This window comes from Capsicum annuum, chromosome 9 (assembly GCF_002878395.1).
Source record: "Capsicum annuum cultivar UCD-10X-F1 chromosome 9, UCD10Xv1.1, whole genome shotgun sequence".
Taxonomy (NCBI): Eukaryota; Viridiplantae; Streptophyta; class Magnoliopsida; order Solanales; family Solanaceae; genus Capsicum; species Capsicum annuum.
The window spans coordinates 8,293,283-8,309,671 of NC_061119.1; the positions used below are offsets into that span (position 1 = coordinate 8,293,283).

The 16,389-nt window shown below is 32.3% G+C and overlaps 1 protein-coding gene across 1 annotated transcript; it reads left to right on the forward strand.

The window, feature by feature from the left end:
- The first annotated feature begins 3,793 nt into the window (after positions 1-3,793).
- Positions 3,794-8,587, forward strand: LOC107843084 (cytokinin riboside 5'-monophosphate phosphoribohydrolase LOG3). Its single transcript, XM_016687251.2, has 7 exons — positions 3,794-4,095; positions 5,110-5,207; positions 5,376-5,406; positions 6,183-6,282; positions 7,640-7,710; positions 7,819-7,962; positions 8,225-8,587. The coding sequence occupies exons 1-7, from the start codon at positions 3,976-3,978 to the stop codon at positions 8,318-8,320; spliced, it is 660 nt and encodes a 219-aa protein (XP_016542737.1). The 5' UTR covers positions 3,794-3,975; the 3' UTR covers positions 8,321-8,587.
- Positions 8,588-16,389: the final 7,802 nt, after the last annotated feature.

The window sequence follows — 16,389 nt, forward strand, 5'->3', positions numbered from 1 at the left end:
TTATAAAAATCTATAAGGCTCAAATTCTGAATTTTGCTTACTTATTAACATATTAAAAAGAAGGATGGTAAAATTGGAAAAAGTTGATGTAGAGTGAACATCATGGACCCTTTGGCCCTAACTAAAAGGAAGTAGGAGAAACACCAAGTACCAAACTATTGCTTTCTTACCAATAATAATTCTACAAATGAAAATTACTATTTGGTATATTACTAGTTTCTTTCCTTTTATTTATTAGGTTTTTCATATTAAGGTGTGTTCAGTATGAAAAAAAATGTTATTCATAAAATTTATTATTCTAAAATTATTGGTATATAATTTAGACAAATGCTTAGGTGGGAGCGGAGAATAGGAGACATATGCTCAAGAAAAATATTCCCTTCAAAAATTAAGAAAATTATTTTTCAAAAATTCTCGTTCAACCTCACACCTCAACTTTCTGCCATAATCCAAGTCTCAGAGTGATTTTCGACACTAGCTCGAGATCCGACTCTTGATTCTTGATTTGAGACACGACTCATGACCCAACTCCCAACTCCACCCGACTCCTAACCTGAGACCCGAATCTCAACCCTGATCCAAGATATAGGACCAGAGATCTGACCTCGCGACTCGAGGCCTGACTCTCAAATCTGACTTGGGTTCGGATGTCAGACCTCGACTCGAGACTCAGGACTCGACCTAGAAAAGGAACTTATTTGAATGTCATAGTACAAAAAAAAATTCAAATGTTTTTCATTCACAAACCAATCATGAGAAAATAAGTAAGAAATCAACTTAGTTTTCATAAAAACATTTTCTACGAAAATATTTTTCATGAAAAATATTTTTCTTCATACCAAACACACCCATGGAAAACATTGTTTTAATTTATTTTTTTTCCATAGAAAATATTTTTTGCAGGAAAACATTTTTTTGTACACTTTTCCCATAGAAAACATAGTTTAAGGAATTTGTTTTCAAGAAAAAAATATTTTAATTTCTTAAACCAATAAAATATGTTAAAATTGAAAAAACACACCCTTTCCGTTGCAGTTTTTGGTTCATAATTAACTTCTTCATGCAGAATTAAACGTTAAATAAATGTGTGGATTTCTAGGAGTGAGAAATGTTTTAATAGGAAGCGCTCCCCTTTTCATAAATTCAGATTCAAGAGATTTAAAGTTTATAGTTTTTAACCTATCGAATCCACAATTATAATCTCTCTGTAAAACCTTCCAATCTTTTTTACTTTTTTGATAACTCGAATAAACAATCTTAAAATTAGAGATTGAGAATGTTTACTATCTAAGCAATTCCTCTTATTTTCCGACTAGACTCTATGCAACGGAAATTCAAATTAATCGAATAGTAAATTTCAAGTGGTCACCAACATGGGTTGTGGTGCAGTGGATGGAGCTGTTCCACCCTTAATCAGAGGTCGAGGGTTCGACCTTGGGTATAAAGAAAACTCTGTTGGAAGCGTTGTCACCTCAATGGACCCTACAATGCGCGATCCGAATTAATCAGGACTCCAATACGGACATCAAACTGCGGATGAAAAAACAAAATAAAAATAAAAATAAAAATTCAGGTGGTCCACACGTGCCTAGAGAGAGCACAAAACACAAGCGTGCTAAGTGATACTCACGTGCCATACCTCCAATTCCATGTATAGAAAAAAGAAATCACATATGGCATTGACCAATTAGCTAGTGCCTTTTCTTTTTTATAGTATTTTTTTTGTTAAAAAAGATATACTCCTTTTCTCCGTCTATTTTTATTTGTCTTTTTTAACGTATCAAAAAAAAAATTATATATTTTATGCTTAGTATTAATTATTTATTCTCCATCTGGCTAGGAAGTTAGGGGTTCAAGTTATGAAAATAACCTCTTGCAGAAATATGAGTAAGCTTGCATACAATAAACCTTTTTGATCCAATTCTTTCCCGAATTTCACACATAACAAGAGTTTTAGTGCATAGGGTCATCCTGTTTTTTATTTAGACAAACAACATAAATCCCGACAATTTGAAGTTTAATTACAAAAAATTTCAATATTTTATATAATTACTGAACATGTCAATTTTAGGTCTGTCGAGATATATAATTAGCTCCCGATGCATCCAATGAAGATATATTTTTTCTTTATAAAGATACATAATTAACTTTCAATATATTTTCTCTATTTTTAGGGTCTGTCAAGATATATTATTAACTTTCGATATATCTAGCAAAGATTCATAATTAGTTGAAATTCTTATAATTATTTTGTAAGGATGAGAATTTGTGTTAACATAGTAAGCTAAGGTTTATGTTTATATTATTTTTTAAGTTAATACATAAAAATGACCTAAACTTGACACCAAATTATAACTTTGACCTTAAACTTTGATAGTGCACAAATAGGACCTTTAACTATTCAAAACCTGAACAAATATGACCTTCGATTCTGCAACCCCATGCGTGAGTCTCACTCGCGCCTACGTGGAAAGGTAATCCAATCACACGGTGCCACGTCGTTAAAAGGGCCGACTTGGAGAGATGTCATATTTGTGCAGTTTTGAATAGTTAAAGGTCATATTTGTGCACTGTCAAATTTTTATTTTTTGTGTTAAAACGACGTTTTTTTTATTGTTATTATTATTATAATAATAATTTTTATTTATATATTATTATTATTATTATTGTTATTATTTTATTTATTTCTATAGCAGCAGCACCTAATTTTTTTTTAATTAAAAAAAAACAGCCACTAGCAGGGATCGAACCCGCACAGTAGGTTGAAGGAAGCACCCAAGAAGAGCAAATAAAACCACTGGGCTATCTAAGTGCCTTGTTTTATATGGTTCAACATTAATATACGTACATAAATATACATTTTCTATCTTATATATATACAACATAATTTTTTTACCGAGGGGTTCGGTTGAACCCCATGGCAACCACGTAGGTCCGCCCCTCGTTAATTTAATAACGTTAATTTAATAACATTTTAATTACGTTAATTTGATAATGTTAATTTAATATACTACTATTATCCTTAATAACATTAATTTAATAACGTTTTATTAAAACTATAATTTTTTTTAAGATTAGTATAGTTTCATTTTTAATTTAATATTTATATAAATAATATTTAGATATATTATATAACTTAAATTCGTCTTCTGCTTTATAATATATATATATACCCGCTCGATTTTTTCGTATGAGGCTGACCCGCCTAATTAATAAATCTTCAATATTGCTCTTTTTCCGCAATAATAAAAGAAATTAGATGTTATTTTCATCTTTGAGCCAAAAATAATGAAAACATAATAGTGAAGAGTTATTTAAAGGTCATATTTGTGCAGTTTTGAATAGTTAAAGGTTATACTTGTGCACTGTCAAAGTTTAAGGTCATGTTTATGTATTATGCCCTTAGATTTTAAGCTGGACGTGTCCAGTTTTGCGTGTTGAACACGAGTTTTTTCATGTAGGATTGGAGGTCATATTTGTGCAGTTTTGAATAGTTAAAGGTCATATTTGTGCACTGTCAAATTTTAAAATCAAAGTTATAATTTGATGTTAAGTTTTGGGTCATTTTTATGTATTAACTCTTATTTTTTTTATTTTATTTTTCAATAATTTTTTGGTACCTAATACTAAACATTAACTAGTAAGGTAAAATATGATAAAATAGTCCTCTATCAAGTTTAATTGTGATAAATAAAAATAAATGAAGGTTGCACTATTAAAAATTTAGCAATTGGTAAGTGGTGAGCTAAAAGGGTCTATAAGTAATATTATTCATTATCCTTCTGTGTCACACACGTTTATGTATATGTAAATAACACCCTATTTGGTCCTCTCCTCTATATATACAGCTCTCTTCACAGTTCATTTGTGACAAGAAGAGAGCTAGCTCAAAAAGTTTTGTTACTTTTTTTGAATTTTGTTCAAAGAAGAGCAGAGTTACTATAGAGAAAAAAAAGTAGAAAAAACTTTAAGAAAATGGAAATGGAGAGTGATGTTATGGTGTCAAAATTCAAGAGAATTTGTGTGTTTTGTGGGAGTAGTCAAGGGAAGAAAAGTAGCTATCAAGATGCTGCTATTGAGCTGGGCAAAGAATTGGTATATATATATTTTTTTGTTTTCTTGATTTTTGGCTTTGGTTTCTTGAAATACTAGGGTGTTTGTTGTTTCCTAAAGTTACGCGGAGTCTTCACTTTTGATGTTACATTCGTGTCAGATTCTCCAAAAGTAATATACTATTTTTGAAGAATCTGACACGTAACCATTGATATTTTTGAAGAGTCTGAGCAATCTAACCTTTTTTGCTCATTTGGGTTTTGCAAAAAATGCTTTTTTGTTTGAGGGGGGTTGTTGTTTTGTACATTCTTGGTATGTAAAAATGGAATCTTTTCATGAAGTTAATGTAAGTTTAGTGGAATGTGTTTTTTTGAAAATACTAGGGTATTGTTTCTGTTTCTGTCCTTTTTTTTTTTTGCTCATTTGGGTTTTGGGAAAAATGGTTTTTTTGTTTGAGGGGGTGATTGTTTGTACATTCTTGGTATGTAAAAATGGAGTCTTTATTGAAGTTAATGCAAGTTTTGTGGAATGTATGTACATGGTGTTTTGAATTTTTGGGTGTTTCTCTCATTTGGGATTTTGGGGAAAATGGATTCTTTTTTGAGATGTCATTGTTTGTAATATTCTTGGTTTGTAAAAGTGGAGTCTCTTCGTGAAGTTAATCTAAGTTTTGTAGAATGTGATTTGAATTTTAGGTGATTATCTCATTTGGGTTGAAATTTTTCATGCAAATGTGATGTTTCTTTGAAGCTTTTCCAACTGAATCCCTGCATGCAACTCTGTATTTTGTGTGTGTGTGTGTGTAGTCATGTATATGTGTAGGTTCATTCTGTTCTTGAAGTTACATTTTTGTGAAAATCAATGTTTCCTGTTACTTTCATCTACAGGGGTTTTGCAACCCCCCCCCCCCCCCCCCCCCCCCCATATTGTACAATACCTTTCATTAATGCCTCATCATCTAACAAGTACATTTGGTTTTTGAGGGCATGGTATCTTGACAATCTTTGAGCATTTTGAATGTTACTATAACAAGTTTTTTTTCCTTTACTATTGAAGGTCTCAAGAAACATTGATTTGGTCTATGGAGGAGGTAGCATAGGCCTAATGGGTTTGGTTTCACAAGCAGTTCATGATGGTGGTAGGCATGTTATTGGGTAAGCAAAAAAAAAAAAAAGAAAAGAAGATACCTTTCTATGCTAAGATAAAATATTAGTTAACTAATTAGTACTTTTTTAACATGTGGAATTGAGTTTAACCCTCTTAATTATTACTAGTAGCTTCTACTATGTTTAATTTTTTGTCATGTTATTGTCTGCCTGCAGAGTTATTCCCAAGACACTCATGCCTAGAGAGGTATGTCTGTTGTTTTCTTGAAAAGTCTTAGGCCTTTCTTGATTAAAATATAAGTTTCAATAGTATATTCTCATGGTTTATGTGTTGAGACTTTGAGTTAGTTTCTTGTTAACACTAGTTATTAACTATGGTTCTTGTCATAAATATTGATATCTGTGCTTTCTTTTTCTTCTAATTTTTTTTTTCTGGGGTTGTAAAGGAACTGGTTTCTTTCTTGGTCCTTATTGGCCTTATCCATATATCATCCTCATAGTACTTTGGCAGCTGGCTTTTCTTTGATTTTTCCCTTTTATGAGTAGCATGCTTTATTCACTCTGTTGCTGCTGTTTTAGCTCTTGTATTTTTCTATCTTGGTTGTTAGTCAGTGTTGGTACATGCTATGTTGCTCGGAGTCTTCAAAAATGTCCATAGGTACGTGTTGGGTCCTTCCAAAGTTGTGCGTTTGTGGAGTATCCAACACGGGTGCAGCAACATTTTGGAGAGTTCGAGCAACATACGGTACATGTATACCATAGTGTTTTGTTTGGTTTGTGTATATGTTTGGTGAGTTTCCTATTCAAAAAATCAAGATTTTTGGGTGGATTTAACTCCATTTTTCTGAAATGCTCATCATTGCTTCACTGCATTAATGCCCACTACACTCCATCAAGAACTTGTTTCTTCTCTGACCCTTTAACCCCCACCACCCCTTTTTTTCTTCATTTCTCCCAAGAAGAGGGGCACATATTTCAAGAAGTTGAAAAAAATTGAATAATTTGTCCTTTTTTTTCCCACAGTTAACTGGTGAAACAGTAGGAGAAGTGAAGGCAGTTGCAGATATGCATCAAAGGAAAGCAGAAATGGCTAGGCATTCTGATGCTTTTATTGCTTTACCAGGTTGGTATAAGCACTCACTGCTAGTCCAATTTTCACTCTTTTGAACTCAAATTCCCAAGCAAAATGCTAATAGCAAAAGGACATCAGGTGCTTCTAGTTTGCTATTTTGGGCATGGATTCACCATATCTCTTGTCTGTTTTATTCTTCTGTGAGTTCAAATAGTCTTCTCTTAGCTTAGTACTCCTCATATTTCCACAGTAACTTTCAAAAAAAGTAACATCTAATATGCATTAGTTCTGCTTTGGAAGAATAGTTTGCTCCCTCGAGAGGCGTAGCTAGGATTTGAAGCTTATAAGTTCGAGAGTTTAGTCCTTTTGAGTCGTTGAGATCGAAATTAATAATTTGTGCACGTTAAATGAAATTCCTAAAACAAATACAGGGTTTGAAATAAATTACCGAGCTCTGTCGATCCCGCTTCCTATACTGCCCCTTGGCTCCCTCACATTGCAATTCAAGTGCTTGAACCAAAACTACTGGTTTCTGCCGAACCCCTTGGCTCCCTCACGTTGCAATTCTTCTCTCTTCTTGGCAAGTGAAGGTCACTATGTTGTTTGGACTGACCAAAAATGTTGCCACCGCGGGTCTGATTCTCCAATAAAATACTATTTTTGGAGTATCCGACACGCACCTGTCGACATTTTTGAGCAGTCCGAGAAACATAGGCGCTGTTACAATCCCCAAGATTCATCATTAGAGAAGCCTATAGTTCAACCCTTAGTTGTTGACCCATCAACATCTTACACTGAAAATTAAAAGCTGTTATTCACTTCTTGAAATATTATCAACTGGTTCTGTGATTTGTTGTTTTCCTTAAATGTTAACTGCCTTCCTGCAAGAATCTTCCTCTATCTTACTGAGAGAGAAAAAGAAGAAAACTGTCACACTTTCACAAAATTGTAAATGCCACCTAGCAATTCTACTTAACAAGGCATCATGCTCACTCTATTCAAGGAATTCTACTTGTCCAAAAAATTCAACTAGTCATATACTTGTTATGGCTGCATGTACCAAAGCATTCAAAACCAAATAAAAAAAATATTTTTCAATGAGATTATAGCCTGAGAACTTACCAGAGTACCAAGCCATCCTATTTGCTGAAGGATGAGGCCAAATAAATGCCATATTCTGGCTCTACTGTTCTGGCAACAGAGTCAGTTTGTGAAAGTTGTGGGAAATACTCCTTCCGTTTCAATCTGTTTGTCCGGTTTTGACTTAGCATGGAGCTTGAGAAAGGTATAAACGATTTTTGAATTTTGTGGTCTTAAAACTAAAAGTGTGTAGAATGTGTAGTTTGGCATTTACTTGGAATTAGATAGTCAGAATTCAAACAGCAAATAAAATTTTCATTGTATTCAGGTGGTTATGGCACACTTGAGGAGCTACTTGAAGTAATTACTTGGGCACAACTTGGCATCCACGATAAGCCGGTATACAATGATGCATGCAACTTTTTGATCATTGATGCTATTTTGTTCTTCTACTTTCTAACTTGAAAAATCGGAATATAAAAGCCATATGAATTGTACATTTTGTAGGTAGGATTGCTGAATGTGGATGGATATTACAATTCATTATTGTCATTTATTGACAAAGCTGTGGAGGAAGGCTTCATCAGTCCCAATGCTCGACAAATCATCGTATCTGCGCCAACAGCAACAGAGCTTGTCGAGAAACTGGAGGTAACGTCTTATAAGTGACAAACCACAAAGTTCATTCTTGATGAAAATGCTTTATCTCCTGAACTTCTCTAACTATTTCTCCCCTTTCTTGGATTAGTCATACGTATAAATTACACGAATTATCTTTAAAAAGTTAGATTTGAAAGCTACAAAAATTGGATATTTTAAATATTTTTCTCCTTAGCCTCATTTAAAGCGAAGAAACATTGATCGTTTCTGGTTGAAATGACAATCTGTTATATTTCTTTTTTTGCAATTGCAGGAATATGTTCCTTGCCATGAAAGAGTTGCTTCGAAGTTGAACTGGGAGACGGAGCAGCAGCTTGGCTACCCTCAAGCACAAGAAATTGCGCGGTGATTAAAAAGAAGTGATTTGCAAGTATAGGAACGTGCATTAGGAATTGAAAATATCAAACTGGAAGAAGCTAACATGAATGAAATTCTTAATTTTTGTTGTGTGGGGGGATACTTTTTTTGTAAATCAAACTAGAAATGACAGACAGTATATGTCCTAGTCCCTTCACAAGGAACTGTCCTTATTTTACTGTAAGATGTAACTACTAAGATGCATATGAACTTCCCTTTTAATGGTAAGTGTTACCAAGCTTTCCCTTTTGCTCTTGTATTTCTTGGTCTTTTCGAAACATTATATGCTCCTCTATCCAAATGTTGATATTTTATATCACAGTTTTCGGTTTATTCCTGGTTTTCGAGCATTCTTTTGTTAAGTTTATCGCGTTTTATGATGAAACAGAAGCAATGGGAACAGGCTGTTGAATTCAATGCACTCACAAGGCAGATAAGTCTTGAATTGTAGGTGTTGTATCAACAATGGTAGTCATATTGTCTTCCAACTTTATTGTATAGAACACCAACAACCTGGAAATTGATTATCCAGTTGTCATTAGAAGGGTCTATGACAACCTTGATTGAATCTTGGGCAATATTATTAGTGGCAAACCGAAAATATCGGAGGGTTTTGAATCAATGATAAAGTTATCTTCATATGATTTCTTGGTTACGTGTTTGAATTATGGAATATAATCAACCAGTAATACTTGCGTCAGGGTAGGTTGCCTACACCACACTTCCCTTCGGGTGCATCCTTTTCTCATAGGTTCGAGAAGTGGTTCAATAGGCTGCCTACACCTTAAACCTTCTTTGGATGTGACCCTTTTCCGGACTGTTTTCGTGTGACCTATCTGCCATTGGTTTGAGCTATGAAATCAACCACTGATGTTTGCGTTAGGACAGGATTCCTATACCACACCTCCTTTGGTGCGGCCCTTTCCCCGATCCTGCTTAACGCGTGGTACTTAGTGTACTAAACTATCCTTTTTAAACTGAAAAAAGTTGTTAGAAACTTTTGTCATTGCACTCTGGTGGCATAACATCATTATTCAAATGGTAAAATGTCATCTCTGTACTTTCCTTTTTGACTAGTGATGCTATGATATCATGTCATATATTCCTTTGTGCTCATTCACATATTCTATGGTCAACAAGAGCACTAACAAGTTGTTTAATAATTAACAAGATAGTCAGTCACTAATCAAATGGATCCATTTTTCATGTCCTTTTCATTTTTCTTTGTCTAGTATCTATACTGCATTGACAATGAGACACATTTTGCTCTAGCTAGGACCAACTAATAATAATACCAAATTCAAGATTAATTTAAACTGTCCAACAAAGGAAAGTAACAATAGCTTTCATGAAGTATAATTGGAGATGAGGGACCATTAGGGACACATGTTACATAATTCATGTGGACTCAGTAGCTTGGACTCGGATCGTATATGTGTTTAAAAAAAATCACTAAATAAGGTATATTAATAATATATATCCGAACCTAGTAAATCAAATGAATTGTAGTAGAATCTCGAATTTGAATCTCGTAAAATTTAAATTCTAAATCCGTCTCGAGGACCAGGTCATCTAACAGAAGCACATGTCTCTAAATGATATTCAAGATTGATGTTTTCTGTTAAGGTTTCAACTATTACCACCAAAGACAGGTAACAGAAAGGGGCCTGCTGGGGTTGTAATAGGGAGAAACAAGGGCCCCTTTGCTTCTTGTTAAGGGGAACAATAAGGTGAGGCCGGGTCCCGGCATCGACGAATGACGGGTCGACATGTGTCACCTAGAAGGAAATCGTATGAATCGGAGATCGACATGTGTCACCTAGAAGGATATAATGAATTTAGAGTACACAGGTTAGAATAAGTATGATTTTATTACATATTCTTTTTCTTTGCATATGTATGTAATTTGAGAAAACAACAAAAATGGTACCTTATGTTTGGGGGTAGATACAAAATAGGTCCTTAAATATCAAGTGAGCAGTTTTGGTCATTTAAGTTAAAATTATCTTTTTATGTATATATATATATAGTACATTGAACCCCCTTTGGCTACTTCATATATTTACTTCTGAACCCATTTAGTGAAAAATCTGATTCCACCACTGCTCAAAATAATATCAAAGAGAAAATAATGAGTTCAGCTGAAGTCAATGAACTCGTTCTAGATCCGACTCTATTGAAAGCAATGGGTAACTAAATGCAGAAGCAAGGAAAGGTTGGCAGGTGGGCTATTTTGATTATTTCTAGACAAAATGATAGTCACATGTTGGTCCCCAATTTCACTTGATATCATGTACTAGTGAACCACAATGGGTAGTGCTTAACTGGCTATAGTTGGGAGAATATGTACAAAGTGCCAAAGGGGTGTTGAAGAGTCAATTCCTATATATGTATGTGTTTTTGGCTTGGGCTTTAATTATGAAAAGTCATGTACTCTTGAAATGATGTTAAAATATAGGAAAGGTTGAAAGAAAAAAAAGTATCCACTTCCAATATCAATGGGTAGTGGTGCTTTCGTGAAATTTTCGCCGTTTTGAGTAGTTGTTTAATAAATGACCATATGTAAAAACAAACGATGAAGTTATATAAATCAAGAATGACCACAACCTCTAAATCATCTTATCTTTTATCTCGCGACTTGAATCGAATGATAAAAGTGCTTATATTTAGACCATGGTATAAAGATTCTATTTGATCAAACTAGTATGAGTCAAAATTGAGTTAAAGTCAAACTTGATATTGCTTTTCAAATCTTGGATACTCCATTTGGAGATATAAAGAGAATTTTGTTTTCTTAATTTTATTAAACATTTCTTTTTATGTTATCATTTGCTATTTGAAATCTACCAGACTGATCGATTAATGCACATTCGTGCCACATAGAGGAATCACTTTCTAGCTATTACGGATTTTTTTTCAATTCTAAAGCCCAAATATGAGACGAATAAAATCGACTTTTCAATCCTGAAAAACAGTTATTAGCCACCGTCATGCAGTTTCAAATTGACTAGGTGAAACTTGAGGAAATTATCATGAAATTTACTTGTGGAGCTGAAAATCCACACATAATAATGACTAATTTTCAAAGATAAAGCTGAAAAGGGTTTGATAGATGCAATTTCTATCTGAACGTCCATTCCTAAATAGTCTTTACCGGTCAATGATCTTCTTACACGTGCCCCTATTAGTTTGGACCATTGATTGTCTCAAAAAACTTCAACATTACCAAACATTACCCTGCACTCTATTGTACTCAACAGTTGACAAATGTGCAATGTGCACCAAAAGTGGATTGGATTTTATTATATAAGGTTACCAAAGTGGTTTAAATTGGGCATGAAATTATTTGTTTACTTATATAACAAACTGAAATTGACAACCTTGGTGCTTAGCACATAAATGTAAAACAGTAGAAAATGGTACTTACATAATCTTTGTGTAGCCAAACATAAAAATTTTTTGAGGAACACAATCATTTGAAATTATACTTTAGATAAGTTTGTGAGCTGAACAAGTACTATTTTTTGGTGCAGCACCGCTCTATTCAAATTGATTTGAATGAATACTATTTTTGACACGAAACACAGATATTTATATATATGTAAAATGATACTAAAACATATGAGGACGTGTATCGGAATAGAAGGTTAGTTGATAGCAGTGTTGTCTTGCTTTCCGAGGATTCAGACTTCTTGGTGTTTATCGTTGTACTAGCCGTAGAATTGTAGTTCATGCTTGTGATATAGTATCATAGTTTGTTTGATTATTGTATTTCGATTACCGCACTATTTTATTTTATTCTTATTTATTTCTTGTAGACTTTATAGTATTTTCTTATTAGTTGCTATCTTTTCTTCACTGTTTTCTTCTTCTTTGTACCCTGGTTTTGCTGCACTTGAGCTGTCTGTCTTTTGGAAACAGTCTCGATACCTCTCCGAGATAATGGTATGATCTACGTACACTCTACCTTCTCAGATCTCACTTGTGAAAGTTCACTGAATGAATATGTTGATGTTATTACTAAATTTTTGAATTCATTATAAGCAGGGTGGAGACATTTGTTGCTCGTAACCTTATAAAAGTTGAACCCTAAAAATTTAAATTTTGAATTCACGTCAGAATCTACTTTATACAAAGTGCTAATAGATGATAAAAAGGGAACAAAGAAAATATAAGAAGGATGAATTTTGCCTGCCATAACAATGATAATAATTCATCAAGAGAAAAACATTTTTTATAGCTGGCATATTACTTCTGTTCCCCATTTAAGCGTTCAATAACATTTTTTGTGATTTTTGAATAATCAAAATGCTTATAATGTTATGTTGAAATCTTTTTGACTCTTAGCTTACATAATTTAAAGTTTAGTCACTTCAGAATCACTTCAAGAATATGAGTTTATAGTTACAAAATTTAGATTGTCAAGTCTGAAGTTGACCTCTACCGAAATTAAAATTGTTAAGTCTGAAGTTAATCATCTTATTTTTATTTTTTTACAATTTATGAACTTTTTAGATTATTGTCTAAAAATACCTTCTGGGCAAATAAAAAAAGTGATGAGAATGTTAGACTACGGTTGTATATTTCGCAAATTAATGCAAACGTTAAAGGATAATTGAACATTTTATAAGCAATGTTGAGCAATTACAAACGTTAGACCGAGTACTATATTTATACAATTTTTAAAAATATGGACAAAATCTAAATATTGGCCCAAAAAAAAACATTTGCGTAAATCAGTGGCTACGTGGTGTTATTTTTAGTGTAAACAACATAAATTTCAATACTTTGCTGCCTAATTACACTCTCTCCCAACTTTTTTAATAATTACTTTAAATCCTAGATTTTTGCATGTCTGATACATAAGATGACGTCCTGATACATAATGATATGATACATTAATAACTAATTAATTAAATTTAAAAAAGGAAAAGAACGACAAACGCGCGTTTAGTTGAGTAATTAACGCGATCAATTTATTGATATGTCTGTTTAATTCCAGATAATTTGTAAAATTTTCATAATTTCAAATTTCAATAAGCAAATCAAGCTCTTTCAATCAAAATCTCCCAAAAACTTCCTTCTTTGATTGGTTCTACTTTGTTCATCTTGAATCTATCGATTTTCTTGAGACATTTTGGAGTTTGGTAAAGTGAAATCGCTTATGATAGTTATAGAAGTGATGAAATTGTTGTTAGCAAAAGTATTTTATATGTGAGATTGATTTTTACCATAACAGTAGAACCAGATATTGATGAATCAAAGAAAAAATTGATGTTTGATACATAGTTGAAGAAATACATCGCCAATGGTGATTAGGAATGATAATGGTGTGAAGGTTTACGTACAGTTGAAGAAAAAATTTAGTGAATTTGTAATGTATATGTTTCATGTATTCTGATTAATTTGTTGCTTTGTTTTTAGCTTGTCTAGCGTTGAATATTGTTTGAACAATATTGTAGTTGAAAGACTCTTTATTTTTTAATGAATTACTGTTTTCAATTCATTTCATGTTAAGTCATTAACATTAGATAAGTTTGATTTGTTGTACTATGGAGTGGTTAATTTTTCATAAAAGCTGTACCTTTTTCATATGTTATGATACATTACGTTCAAAATAATATTATATTACTATTATTACTAATACGTTATAGTGAGTGAAATATATATACACTAATACATTACAAATTTAAAAGATGTATAATTTTAATAAAACTTTGTACACATTGGTATATTAAGATTATTACAAATGCTACTGATAATTTATCAAGTTTAAAAAAGTGACGTAATGATATATTTTATGATACATCATATATGATACATTATGTAATACATTTGTAAACTTCAATTTATGTCATCAATTGTATGATAGATCATATATGGTACATTATATGATAAATCTGTAAACAAGATACATAACTTGATTGAATTTTACAAGAATACAAATTGTTTTATTAGTAAAATTTGATATATTCTAGTTTTTGAATTTACAAGCTTAGTATGCATTGTTTTGCTTGTAGTTGCTGATACATATATTTATACTCGATTTACAATGCAGAGATGAATACCTATGTGATATATTGTGTGATATGATACATTACTGAAAATTGTATTAGAAGTTATGATACATTAGTATGATATATTACATTGGGTAAAGAAATATACCTAGTATATTTCATTTAAGACCTAGTACATTTTGATGTATTATAGAATTTAATTTTATAATTTCTTACATATCAATGTAAGTGATGCAAGAAAGATAAACAAATGATGAGTGAAACATCCAACAACTATACTTCAAAAAATTTCATAACTTGTTTGCCCAAAAAACAATTGCATATAACTTAAACGATAATTCACGTCGCTAAGATACTACTGTTCACAAGAAAGATGTCAGAAACTTTGTAACAAGGCAACTATAGTTGATTCGTCAGTCGGTGAATTTAGCCTTAGTTTTGGTGGGTCTTCATTGTCGCTAGCATATCCTTTCCTACCGTTGGCGACTCCATAGTTTCATAAGAGTGTTACGTATCTCTTCCGATTATATTCTGCATTAAAATTAGATGAAGAAATCAAAAGTCCATCACCAAGAAACTCAGCAAAACTTACTGTGAAAACTCCACAGTTCCTGAACATAAATGTATCTTGAGTTATTTAGTACAGTAAGAAAAGGACATAACAAAACAAAATGACAGACCGAGGAAATTAGGAATTTATAATAACCATCAATGACAAGACTAGAACTTAAATTACCAAGATACCAAGGGGATTCATTATCAGGATGGAGTGCTTTCCTCTTTTCATCAATTCATTTGACAAACTTAGCACACGTTGCTTGGCTATATGCTGCAAGAAAGAAGAAGGAATAATGAGAAAATTTTAATAAAATCGAACTACAGATCTCTATTGCAAAAACTGTCCGAGATGTTAAAAAGGTGAAAAAGTGTGATATACAATGACTTGCTGCTTCTTTAATCTTATAATAAAGCTGCACAAGTCTTGTGTCTCTTTTTACAGTATAAATGCATAAATTAGTATTCTTTCCCTTTCTAGCTCAATGACTCCTATGGACTATGAATATGAATGAATCTCTTTCAGAAGAGTAAAAACGATAAAATTCAACGAGAGGTAAAGAACAAATCATAATTTATAGCACGATCAATAACTTTACTCTTAACTACAACAATGATGCTGCTTGATTACCTTACAGAAGCGATACTTCTTTACACCTGCACCAAAGATGACCTACTTCACCACTTTATTTCCATCAATCTCTTACTTATTTCATATAAAAGTTACTCAAGGCCAACATATAGAGACTACATTGCCATACATTATGTAAGCATATTGAAAAGCATCAAGATTGCTATACTAGGTATCCAAAATCCAACTCAGCACTGAATAATACTAGTACTCATCTTTCATACCATTTCGGATCAAAGTTTTTCTTTGTAAGGTTTATCCACTCCAGTGACTCGCAGAAATTTTGCATACAATGGTTCATCAAGAACTTCCATGTCATCTTTCTGTAATACAAGAAAATACTCTTATGACAAAAGAAAAATATTGCGGTATAACAGAAAGCATGCAATGACTAATTGACCTTAAATTTATGTATCATAATCAGTATATTAAATGTATCAGGATTAAATGATAGCCAAAATCACAAATAAGATATCTTATGTCTTAGAAAGCATGAAAAGACTAATTAACCTTATATTTATGTATCATAATATGTATTTTAAATGTATCAGGTATAAATATTAACCAATATCACAAATCTGTTATCTTATGTATCAGAAAGCATATAAAGGCTAATTGACCTTAGATCTATGCATCAGACATAGTATATTGAATGTATCAAGTGTGTAAAGAACAAAAATCACATGTAAATCTTAAGATGTATCAGAACGCTTTGCTAAAGTAGCAAAAATTCATAATGTATCGCTTAAAATCACAAAAAATCGCGTCGCTAAAATAACAATAGCTTGTTTTGGAGAAATTCATCGATCAAATACATAAATAACATACCTTTGGTAATGGGTCTCTTTTCACTACTTT

Bases quoted from the DNA above. Each gene is read 5' to 3' on its own strand.
- LOC107843084 (XM_016687251.2), top strand. From the start codon at position 3,976: ATGGAAATGGAGAGTGATGTTATGGTGTCAAAATTCAAGAGAATTTGT. The intron at 4,096-5,109 runs GTATATATATAT...TTACTATTGAAG, and splicing joins TTGAGCTGGGCAAAGAATTG to GTCTCAAGAAACATTGATTT. The intron at 6,283-7,639 runs GTTGGTATAAGC...CATTGTATTCAG, and splicing joins TGCTTTTATTGCTTTACCAG to GTGGTTATGGCACACTTGAG.